Source organism: Hyperolius riggenbachi, chromosome 2 (assembly GCF_040937935.1).
Source record: "Hyperolius riggenbachi isolate aHypRig1 chromosome 2, aHypRig1.pri, whole genome shotgun sequence".
NCBI classification, from domain to species: Eukaryota; Metazoa; Chordata; class Amphibia; order Anura; family Hyperoliidae; genus Hyperolius; species Hyperolius riggenbachi.
In genome coordinates this window covers 499,627,499-499,640,146 of record NC_090647.1, presented here as the reverse complement: position 1 = coordinate 499,640,146, position 12,648 = coordinate 499,627,499, and the positions used below count along the sequence as shown (strand labels likewise).

The following is a 12,648-nucleotide window of genomic DNA, read 5'->3' as shown; positions in this document are numbered from 1 at the left end:
TCCAGACACAGGCTGACAAGTCTGACAAGAGAGAGATAAGTTGATTTATTACAGAGACTGTGATAGTACAAAGTGCTGCAGTAAGCCAGAACACATTAGAATAGCTTTTGGAACTTGTAGGATGATAAAAAACAGGATGCAATTTTTGTTACGGAGTCTCTTTAAAGTGTACCCGAGGTGTCATGTGACATGATGAGGTAAACCTGTATGTACAGTGCAAATCATATTAATAATGAGGCTGTTATTTTTTTTTGCTGCCTGAAAGAGTTAATTTTTAGGCATTCAAGTGACAGCTTCTCTGGTCAGGAATATAGTAGACCTCACTGATAAGCAAACTACAGCCATAAACGTTTTCCTGGCAGAATACAACTTCTGAGGGCAGATAGAGATTAAAAAGGTCAATCGTTCAAGTATTTTAACTCTGGGACACTTAGAAGTCTGCCGCTGATCGGAGACAATAAAACATTGAATCTACTTTGTAAATGCCTAAATATAAAATAATACCATAGGATATCTAAAAAGGGTAATTTTAGGAGTAGAATGATTAATACAGTTTTTCATCTCATCAGTTTATTTTCACCTCCGGTTCACTTTAAAGAGAATCTGTATCGTTAAAATCGCACATAAGTAAACATACCAGTGCGTTAGGGGACATCTCCTATTACCCTCTGTCACAATTTCGCCGCTCCTCACCGCATTAAAAGTGGTTAAAAACAGTTTTAAAAAGTTTGTTTATAAACAAACAAAATGGCCACCAAAACAGGAAGTAGATTGATGTACAGTATGTCCACACATAGAAAATACATCCATACACAAGCAGGCTGTATACAGCCATCCTTTTGAATCTCAAGAGATCATTTGTGTGTTTCTTTCCCCCTGCAGCTATCTTCCACTGAAGTGTCAGGCTATTTCTTCCTGCAGAGTGCAGACAGCTGTGCCTGTATGTAATTCCTCAGTATGTGAAAGCCCGGCCAGCTCAGAGGAGGATTTATCCAGCTTGTAAAAGATAATAGAACAGAGAGAAGCTGCACTAATCTAAATATCACACAGGCAATGTGCAGAGAGGGGCCTGGATGGGGGAGTTCATAGCAGAACCACAGCACTGAAGAACTTGGCAGCCTTCCAGACACAGGCCTGACAAGTCTGACAAGAGAGAGATAAGTTGATTTATTACAGAGATGGTGATAGTAGAACGTGCTGCAGTAAGTCAGAACACATTAGAATAGCTTTTGGAACTTGGATGATAAAAAACAGGATGCAATTTTTGTTACGGAGTCTCTTTAAGCTAGTGGTGTTTAGGTAAGATCTGAATGGTGTTTAGGTAAGATCTGAATGGTGTTTAGGTATGATTTGAATGGTGTTTAGGTAAGATCTGAATGGTGTTTAGGTAAGATCTGAATGGTGTTTAGGTAAGATCTGAATGGTGTTTAGGTAAGATCTGAATGGTGTTTAGGTAAGATCTGAATGGTGTTTAGGTAAGATCTGAATGGTGTTTGGGTAAGATCTGAATGGTGTTTGGGTAAGATCTGAATGGTGTTTAGGTAATATCTGAATGGTGTTTAGGTAAGATCTGAATGGTATTTAGGTAAGATCTGAATGGTGTTTAGGTAAGATTTGAATGGTGTTTGGGTAAGATCTGAATGGTGTTCGGGTAAGATCTGAATGGTGTTCGGGTAAGATCTGAATGGTGTTTAGGTAAGATATGAAAGCAGCAATGTTGTGAGATCACTGAGTGAATAGTTAGCAGTTATTATGGTAGGTGACTGGGGGTGCAGACCAGATAGTGTAGACAAGAATGCCAGCAAGGCTTCATGCTGCAGCTATATGTAACCAATGGGACACCGCTGTCTTTTTATATCCCTTTCTAGGAACAAAATGAAAAATGCAGTGTAATGCTGCAACGAGAAAACAAAAAAGCGACTATGTTACTCATACCTGGACTAATAATTCTTTTGAGTATTTGGAGAAGAAGGAGTTGCAGTATTCAACTTCCTCAGTATGTGAAAGCCCGGCCAGCTCAGAGGAGGATTTATCCAGCTTGTAAAAGATAATAGAACAGAGAGAAGCTGCACTAATCTAAATATCACACAGGCAATGTGCAGAGAGGGGCCTGGATGGGGGAGTTCATAGCAGAACCACAACACTGAAGAACTTGGCAGCCTTCCAGACACAGGCCTGACAAGTCTGACAAGAGAGAGATAAGTTGATTTATTACAGAGATGGTGATAGTAGAACGTGCTGCAGTAAGTCAGAACACATTAGAATAGCTTTTGGAACTTGGATGATAAAAAACAGGATGCAATTTTTGTTATGGAGTCTCTTTAAGCTAGTGGTGTTTAGGTAAGATCTGAATGGTGTTTAGGTAAGATCTGAATGGTGTTTAGGTATGATTTGAATGGTGTTTAGGTAAGATCTGAATGGTGTTTAGGTAAGATCTGAATGGTGTTTAGGTAAGATCTGAATGGTGTTTAGGTAAGATCTGAATGGTGTTTAGGTAAGATCTGAATGGTGTTTAGGTAAGATCTGAATGGTGTTTGGGTAAGATCTGAATGGTGTTTGGGTAAGATCTGAATGGTGTTTAGGTAATATCTGAATGGTGTTTAGGTAAGATCTGAATGGTATTTAGGTAAGATCTGAATGGTGTTTAGGTAAGATTTGAATGGTGTTTGGGTAAGATCTGAATGGTGTTCGGGTAAGATCTGAATGGTGTTCGGGTAAGATCTGAATGGTGTTTAGGTAAGATATGAAAGCAGCAATGTTGTGAGATCACTGAGTGAATAGTTAGCAGTTATTATGGTAGGTGACTGGTGGTGCAGACCAGATAGTGTAGACAAGAATGCCAGCAAGGCTTCATGCTGCAGCTATATGTAACCAATGGGACACCGCTGTCTTTTTATATCCCTTTCTAGGAACAAAATGAAAAATGCAGTGTAATGCTGCAACGAGAAAACAAAAAAGCGACTATGTTACTCATACCTGGACTAATAACTCTTTTGAGTATTTGGAGAAGAAGGAGTTGCAGTATTCAACTTCCTCAGTATGTGAAAGCCCGGCCAGCTCAGAGGAGGATTTATCCAGCTTGTAAAAGATAATAGAACAGAGAGAAGCTGCACTAATCTAAATATCACACAGGCAATGTGCAGAGAGGGGCCTGGATGGGGGAGTTCATAGCAGAACCACAACACTGAAGAACTTGGCAGCCTTCCAGACACAGGCCTGACAAGTCTGACAAGAGAGAGATAAGTTGATTTATTACAGAGATGGTGATAGTAGAACGTGCTGCAGTAAGTCAGAACACATTAGAATAGCTTTTGGAACTTGGATGATAAAAAACAGGATGCAATTTTTGTTACGGAGTCTCTTTAAGCTAGTGGTGTTTAGGTAAGATCTGAATGGTGTTTAGGTAAGATCTGAATGGTGTTTAGGTATGATTTGAATGGTGTTTAGGTAAGATCTGAATGGTGTTTAGGTAAGATCTGAATGGTGTTTAGGTAAGATCTGAATGGTGTTTAGGTAAGATCTGAATGGTGTTTAGGTAAGATCTGAATGGTGTTTAGGTAAGATCTGAATGGTGTTTGGGTAAGATCTGAATGGTGTTTGGGTAAGATCTGAATGGTGTTTAGGTAATATCTGAATGGTGTTTAGGTAAGATCTGAATGGTATTTAGGTAAGATCTGAATGGTGTTTAGGTAAGATTTGAATGGTGTTTGGGTAAGATCTGAATGGTGTTCGGGTAAGATCTGAATGGTGTTCGGGTAAGATCTGAATGGTGTTTAGGTAAGATATGAAAGCAGCAATGTTGTGAGATCACTGAGTGAATAGTTAGCAGTTATTATGGTAGGTGACTGGGGGTGCAGACCAGATAGTGTAGACAAGAATGCCAGCAAGGCTTCATGCTGCAGCTATATGTAACCAATGGGACACCGCTGTCTTTTTATATCCCTTTCTAGGAACAAAATGAAAAATGCAGTGTAATGCTGCAACGAGAAAACAAAAAAGCGACTATGTTACTCATACCTGGACTAATAACTCTTTTGAGTATTTGGAGAAGAAGGAGTTGCAGTATTCATCTTCCCCGACAGAGGCCTTCAGCTCAGGGGCCACCACTCCACCTTTAATGTCTGACCCTGAAACATGGACGCAATACAGAAATATTTTATAACACATGCTCTGGCTCATTCCAATTATTGCAGCCAAAAGCTAATCTGTGATTGGTTACACTGCTTTATTGTATATAACTGTCCTTACATTAAAGTATTAATGGATAAGTACACTTGTAAACGACACAAATTCAAAATACGGTTGTGCAGGCACCAGGGGAACTAGTGCTTGCTGCTGCCAATGCAGTTTTCATATATTTACTGCTTTTCTCTGTGGCCACTAAGTGGCGCTGTCCACTCTACAAAAGTTGGTAGTTGGACCCTCCATTGATTTCACTACTACATGTACTAAACCCTTGTGCAGTTGAAGTCAGGACTGTCAGGTTGATGTTAATAACAGTTTATGGAGGACAACAAGTGGATTTTGCTTAAAGGAGTACTGTAGGGAGGGTCGGGGGAAAATGAGTTGAACTTACCTGGGGCTTCTAATGGTCCCCCACAGACATCCTGTGCCCGCGCAGCCACTTACCGATGCTCCGGCCCCGCCTCCGGTACACTTCTGGAATTTTCGACTTTAAAGTCTGAAAACCACTGCGCCTGCTTTGCCGTGTCCTCGCTCCCGCTGATGTCACCAGGAGCGCACTGCGCAGGCCAAGTATGGTCTGTGCCTGCGCAGTATGCGATGTGACGAGAATATGTGAAGAGAATATTAACTAATGAATTGTATGTGTAGTACAGATAACAAATAGAGCATTGATAGCAAAGAAAAGAGTCTCATGTTGTCTTGCAGTACGTGAAGAGTTAAAACACTTGAGTTATTTTCTATGTAAAAGAGTTTCTCTGAGCTATTGGACCAACTTGGTCAAATTCAGTCCTGTTTTCTAAATAGCTCAGAAACAGTGAGTGACAGCTTGAAATAAGGTTTTAGTGATGTTTTACAGTTTAAAAAACAGAGTGTGGTTTGTAAACTGCAAGAATGACAGAATGACGCAGTGTTATAAATAAAGCCATACAACTGAAAATACAAACATGAGACTCTTTATTTTGCTACTATTGTTCTATTCAGTATCCATTCTACACATACAATTCATTATCTCATAAGTTTATTTTCCCTTTAGTGTCATTTTAAATATCTTGTAAATAAAGTTCACGAACAGCTAATAGTGTGTTTATCTCCAGTCATACAAATGGGACAGTATCTATCTATCTATATATATAATAGACTAAGTGCCTCAACCTTCAAACAAGAAGAAGAAGTACTTTGCATGAGAAAATTTATGCGTGCTCAAACACAAAGTTTAAGGCCTCTTTTCCATGGACCGTTGAGCTGTGTGCTCAGCAAGCAGTTACCAGGCAGCAGTGAGCAGATACCAGGCAGCAACAAGCAGTTACCAGGCAGCAGCAAGCAGTTATCAGGCAGCAGGGAGCAGATACCAGGCAGCAACAAGCAGTTACCAGGCAGCAACAAGCAGTTACCAGGCAGCAGCAAGCAGTTACCAGGCAGCAGCAAGCAGTTACCAGGCAGCAGCAAGCAGTTACCAGGCAGCAGTGAGCAGATACCAGGCAGCAACAAGCAGTTACCAGGCAGCAGTGAGCAGATACCAGGCAGCAACAAGCAGTTACCAGGCAGCAGTGAGCAGTTACCAGGCAGCAGTGAGCAGATACCAGGCAGCAGTAAGCAGTTACCAGGCAGCAGCAAGCAGTTACCAGGCAGCAGCAAGCAGTTACCAGGCAGCAGCGAGCAGTTACCAGGCAGCAGCGAGCAGTTACCAGGCAGCAGCGAGCAGTTACCAGGCAGCAGCGAGCAGTTACCAGGCAGCAGCGAGCAGTTACCAGGCAGCAGCGAGCAGTTACCAGGCAGCAGTGAGCAGTTACCAGGCAGCAGTGAGCAGTTACCAGGCAGCAGTGAGCAGTTGTGAGAGTTTGAGAGCCATTTCACTGCCTATTCACAGTCCATGGAAAAGAGGCCTTACCCTAGCAAGTCTGACATTGCAAATCTGGCCTAATTGGCTATTCATGAGGCAATGCTCATGCAAATGCATGCACAAACCAATACCACAAAGCAGTCACCCTGCTACATGCTACATTAGCACTATCCGGCTTAGTGCACACCAGAGCGGTTCGGCAGCGTTTTGCGATCCACTTGCGGCTGCGGATACGCTTGGGTAATGTATTTCAATGGGCTGGTGCACACCAGAGCGGGAGGCGTTTTGCTGAAACGCATACTCCCGAGGTGAGGCATTTTTGGATTGCGGAGGCGTTTCTGCCTCCAATGTAAAGTATAGGAAAAATGCAAACCGCTCTGAAAAACGGCAGTTCAGAGCGGTTTTGCAGGCGTTTTTGTTACAGAACTACTACACCAAAAACGCTTTACAAAACCGCAAAATGCTAGGTGAAATGCTACAGAAAAATAAGAAAAAGCGTTTCAAAATCTGCTAGCATTTTGCGGATCTGCTAGCAGTTTTTGGTGTGCTCCAGGCCTCCAGGAGCGCCACGGGGAGGATTCCCAATGCCCCCTTTTTATACAACTGGGGGTCCCAGGCTCTCTCACTGCCTGGAAACCACAGCGGCACCCCGGAGGGGGAGGCTGGGTGGCGTGGACGACCCCCCCCCCCCCCCCCCAAGTGTGGCCAGCGCCGGGGAGAGCCGTCTGCACCCACCTCCCAATATTAAAAACAGGCACTTACCTTAACGTCCATTGCGTTCTGCTACATGCGCATTAATTTGGGGGCACCACATGAGAAAGGAGAGAAGCATGGGTCACCCCGAGCTTTAGAGCTCAGGGCTGGCTCACATACAGCACTCCAGAGGGGGGGAGGACAGGCGCACTCACTCCAGGGTTCACACCACCGGAGCAAGCCATCCACCACCTGCCTCCAAAGGATACAAACTGCACAAAATGCTTTCCATGAGAAAATTAATGCGCATGTAGCAGAACCCAATGGACGTTAAGGTAAGTGGCTGTTTTTAATATTAGGAGGTGGGTGCGGACGGCTCTCCCCAGCGCTGGCCACGCTTGGGGGGGGGGGGGGGGGCGGCTGCGCCACCCAGCCTCCCACTCCGGGGTGGCGCTGTGGTTCCCAGGCAGCGAGAGAGCACTTTGCAGTATTGGTTTTTTGACCCTGCATAGTTTGGCATGCGAAAGCAAATGCATATTTGCATGAGCATTACCTCATGAATAGCCAATTAGGCCAGATTTGGAAAGCCAGACTTGCTAGGGTTAAACTTGTTGTTTGAGCACGCAAAATTTTTCTCATGGAAAGCATTTTTTGCAGTTGTATCCTTTGGAGGCAGGTGGTGGATGGCTTGCTCTGGTGGTGTGAGCCCTGGAGTGAGTTGTCTGCGCCTGTCCTCCCCCCACCCCGGAGTGTTGTATGTGAGCCAGCCCTGAGCTCTAAAGCTCGGGGTGACCCATGCTTCACTCCTTTCTCATGTGGTGCCCCCAAGTTAATGTGCATGTTGCAGAACGCAATGGACGTTAAGGTAAGTGCCTGTTTATAATATTGGGAGGTGGGTGCGGATGGCTCTCCCCGGCGCTGACCACACTTGGTGGGGGGGGGGGGGGGGTGCAGCTGCGCCACCCAGCCTCCCCCTCCGGGGTGCCGCTGTGGTTCCCAGGCAGTAAGAGAGCCTGGGACCCCGCAGTCCCCCGGTTGTATGGGGGCATTCGGAATCCTCCCCGTGGCGCTCCTGGATAGTGCTAATGTAGCATGAACTAATACCCGCAGGGCGATCGCTTTGCGGTATTGGTTTTTGGACCCTGCATAGTTTGGCATGCGAAAGCAAATGCATATTTGCATGAGCATTGCCTCATGAATAGCCAATTAGGCCGGATTTGCAAAGCCAGACTTGCTAGGGTTAAACTTGGTGTTTGAGCACGCATACATTTTCTCATGGAAAGCCTACTTCTTCTTGCTTCAAGGTTGAGGCACGTACTCTATTAGATAGATAGATGCGGCGTATGCTACGACGCGGGTTGGCTAGTTATTATTATTATTGATCCATATAGCACCATCATCTTCCGAGGCACTGTACAGAGTGTAAAAAAAAAAACCACATGGGTACATAATAATACAGACATTTGGTACAAAATAAAGAATATAAGAATAGATAATATATAATAAGTTATTGTGACAGCTGTACCATAAAAAAGTCTTGCAGGGGGAGAGAGGATACACAGGACCTTTTCACACCAAAACTATTGCAGAGCCGCTCCTCGGGGTCCTGATCCAATAATGTGACACCATTTACAATGCATACGGTCAGTGGTGTATCTAGAGGGGTGCAAGCATGGCCCATGCCACGGGCGCCACAGCACCATGGGCGCCATGTCTGTTTCTGTGCTGCCATAACTGCCCTTGTGCTGCGTTGCCATGCCTACCCCTGTGCCTCCCCATCACTCAGACCTCAGATAAGGTTCATTCTGATATCTGGGGGACATGGCTACTTAATGTATATAGGGCACACATGGCTATAAAATTATTTTATCTTAATGCACCTGGCTATTCAATTTATGTATCGTGAGGTACCTGGCTACTTGATGATTTTATCTGGAGGTGTGTGACTATTTAATATTTTTATTGTGGGGCATGTGACTACTTCATGAATTATCTGGAGGCATGTCCCTACTTGATTCTTTTATCCTTTTTATTTTATCGGGAATAGGTTTTTGTCTTCTTAAAGGGACCCTGGCAGTGCAAAAAAAAAAAAAAAAAGAACTCTGGACTTATTTGTGGCTTCCTCCAGTCCTCAGTAGCCCCTGAGGTCCCCCAGCATCCTCTTCGTCCCTTCCGTGGTCCTGCTGGCGGCTCCGGTAAAGTCACGTGTACGCACCCCCAATGGTCCCAGTGCATCATCACACGATCGCCATAAACGTCCTGCACATGCGCGGTCCAGTCTTTAGGGAAACGCGCATGCGCAGGACGCTTCAGCCAAAGTTGGCGGATTACCAGAGCCGCCAGCAGGACCACAGAAGAGGATACGTGGGCTACCGAGGGCCGGAGGAAGCCCCAGGTAAGTCCAGATTTCCTTTTTTGCTCTGCTCAAGGTCCCTTCAAAAGACAACTATCAATAACCAACTGTTCTATAATTACATTGTACGAATTATGTCTAAGTAGCTGTGTAAGCATTTTCCTACTTTTCATGTTAAACAACAGAGGCAAAAGCTGCAATTCATTGTGAGTGTGTAACAGTAAAAGGACGCGATAAGCAGGAGGTGATATACAGCAGTATTTAGGAACACCTACACAAGCCATCCATAGCCCAGTTTAAAAAACATGAATCGATAGTTGTCCTTTAAAGAACAGTTATAGTTTGGGAAAGAGTTAAAATTTTGGAGACTTATTATTGCCATAAGGACAGGAAGTGAAGAGGACAGAGACATAAGGCTCTAATCCTGCATACATGCAAAAATGGCGCCGGGAAATTTGGGGGCAAGGCGTGGTCAAAAAAACATCTCACCCTGCTCCTTCAAAAGTCCCGGCGGTTTTAATTACCACTACTATCTATGCCACAATATCCAACCCTTTTGGCCCCTCCATCGCCCCAGTGCTTCAGCTATACTTGTTGCCTCCTGTGCCCAAATTGTCCACTGGGGGCCGCTATAGCTGTAATCAGCATTGTGGTCTTTGCAGCGCCCAAGTTTCCACATCAGGAGCTCAACCCACTGAACCTCCATTTTTATTGTCACCGGATATCAGCTGCCGAAATCTTTGGAACTACTCAGCATTTTGACAAGCAGTTTGACAAGCCTTTGTATCTTTTTATCGTATTATTACTTTATACAATTGAGGATTGTGACAATGCTCCTATACTACATAGAGTCATTACAGGTGGAGTAGCCACCTCTTTAGCAGGGCATTTATAGACTTATAGAATTCTTCCTCTGTACCACGATTTACCAATCAACCAATTATTGGTCTGAGCCATGCTTATGGGCTTTGAGTCGAACGGGATAAAAGCGCTTTACAAATGTTATTTGTTAATTATTGATTTTTGCTGTATATGACCCATGAAGACTTCTTACCCAGCAGCCATGCAAAGAGCCTCCTATTCAGAGACATGTCTCTTCTCAGTACAGTCTGGATGGCAGCAGAGAGGATGTGGATGAAGTCGGAGCGTTGGAGGGATATGGGGCTGTCGCTGGTCTCCTACACACAGGGTGACACAGGCAGAAACAGTTATTGCATTGTTAACAAAACTCTCTTACTGTCACAGAGGAATGGTAAAATCAAACTTCAGTACAACGTGTGCCCCCCCAAATAAAACTGTGGTGTACAGAAGTAACTGTGGCAGCTCAATCCAAATGCTACATCAAGCCAATAAGACAAATATCTCGGCTACAGCTCAAAGGGATGCAATCTGCTGACAGATATTGTCAATAGGTGTTAAACTTCAAGTGAGGAAACTGCTATTTTACCAATCAAGAGCCACCATATTGCGACAGTATCATGACTGAGATAAATTGGAGCGTTCATCTTATGCCGTTTACGGTCGACTGCCATCATTTAGTTAAGCGCCTCGGACGATCAAGATTTCCCAAAAGCTACATGTAGTTTCTGGCATTGCAGCGTTTCGTGGTTGCAGTCTATCCGCTTAAGGCTCAAATGCAACATGATGATGAGATAACAGCTAGCAGGATAGCAGAAAAGCACTTGGCAATAGCAAAATGAGCCGCCGACAGCAACCTGTGTAAACCGGCCCTAAGAGTATCAATAAAACCACCTTACTAATACTCTACTAAATGGTCAGTGATTTCAGGTCAAACTCAAAGACCCCCCTTTCCTCCCAAACACCATGCAGACTAACTAACCCTAACCGATCCTTCTCTCTAATTTCTAGTCTTGATCACTAAAGTTATCCCTTCCTTAAGCTCTAACATCCCCTGAAAGAACTTAACACCCCTTCATAACACCTAACACTAACCTCCATCCTGATATTAACTTCTTCCTGATGCCTATCCCTAATGATGGAATGCAAAAGGTTCCCCAGGTGGTTGCCAGTATAACGTGGGCGCGTGTGTGACATCACACACACGCCCAAGTACACACCGGCAACCCCATGGTGCACATGTATGTGGACGGAGACCAAAGCCAGCAGCGGACACTGACATGTAAAGTATACAGCATGGGGCACCACATTTTACACTGGGGGGGGGGGGGGGGGGGGGGGGGCTGGGACAGCACCGGGGGTTTCGTCACGTGTCATCACATTGGGCGACATTCCTCATACATGTGTACAAGGCTTCACATTTTATGAAGGTCTTTGACATGCTTCCTTTGATCTGCCTGGAGATCTGCTCATCTGTCTCTGGGGAGAAATAAACATTCATAGCTGCCAGCTGACTCCACCCAGCACAGCACAACAATGATGAGTTGGCGGATGACAATCCAACTCAGATTTGGCCCTCTTACCAGCGATGTGTGGAAAGGGAAGAAGAAGAGCAGAATTTCCAGGGTGTTCCTCTGGACGAGAACATTGGAATCCATTACAGAAATGCAGAGAGATCTCATCTGGAGGTAAAAAGAAAGACATAGTTAAATGCTAAAATGCAAATATAAATTCAAAGAGAACCATAGTTAATGCAAAAATGTCCACTAAATTCTATTAATATCACCGGTCATACAAATAATAGTGAAAATGATTTCTATTAATTCATTGTGCATGAATTGCCATCAGACAGTTATCTACGGGTCTATGGGGCAGAACAGGACTGCGTCATGCTATAAGCACAGGACTTGCGGGAGGAAGCCTGGCAGATGCACTCCCAGGGCTTGATTCACAAAGCCGTGCTAAACAGTTAGCACGTGAAGTGCCGCGATCGCGTGCAAAAGTCCGCACTTCACGTGCTAACTGTTTAGCACGCCCGTGCTAAACAGTTAGCACGGCTTTGTGAATCAAGCCCCCAGTATTGAAGGAAATAGTGAGGGTCATGTCTAGGAGAACTTGTGGAGAAGCATGTGATCAGTTTGGTCAGCTGATAGATCTACAAGTCTCTGATTGATTTATTTATTGTATTTATAAAGCGCCAACATATTACGCAGCGCTGATTTGCTAGTCATGATCATGTGATAAAGCATGATGTGTATACAAACCAATCAGAGTTTTGCAAATCCATCAGCTGATCTAACACATTGCTTCTCCATCAGCTCTCCTAGACATGATTATCACTAGAAGAAAATCAAATTCTTGATCAGATTGGAATGTCAAGTCAATAGAATCACATGCATACAGCTTCTGTTCCTTAGAAAGTTTCTAGTTTCCGTTCTCACTAGGACAGTTACCAAATATGTCTCGAAAATTTTACTCACCTTTGGTTCCACTGCTTCTCAGGTCCACTGCAGGGAGAAGCACTGGTATACAGGTCAGAGCCCCGGCAGAAGCATCAGTCCCCCATTGGAATGCAACAGACCAATGGGAATCCTCTCTCCCCAGGGAGAATTCTCATTGGTTTACTCATTGGTGTGCCAATAACAAAGGGAGGATTCCCACTGCAATCTAGTGGGGAGCCCCATATGCTTCTGCTGGGGCTCTAACCTGTATACTGGCA

The 12,648-nt window shown here is 44.4% G+C and overlaps 1 protein-coding gene across 3 annotated transcripts in view; it reads right to left on the bottom strand.

Annotated features, from left to right (window-relative positions):
- The window catches only part of DOP1B (DOP1 leucine zipper like protein B), a 232,104-nt gene that overhangs the window by 91,546 nt on the left and 127,910 nt on the right, over positions 1–12,648 (bottom strand). For 2 of the 3 annotated variants that reach the window (XM_068270459.1, XM_068270460.1), the window contains exons 6-8: positions 11,513–11,611; positions 10,126–10,249; positions 4,018–4,127 (exon numbers count right to left, since the gene is read on the bottom strand). In XM_068270459.1, the coding sequence (XP_068126560.1) occupies positions 4,018–4,127; positions 10,126–10,249; positions 11,513–11,611 (333 nt within the window). Of the gene's footprint in view, positions 1–2,976; positions 3,034–4,017; positions 4,128–10,125; positions 10,250–11,512; positions 11,612–12,648 lie in introns of those variants that run through there. The other variant, XM_068270461.1, reaches the window with a different exon arrangement.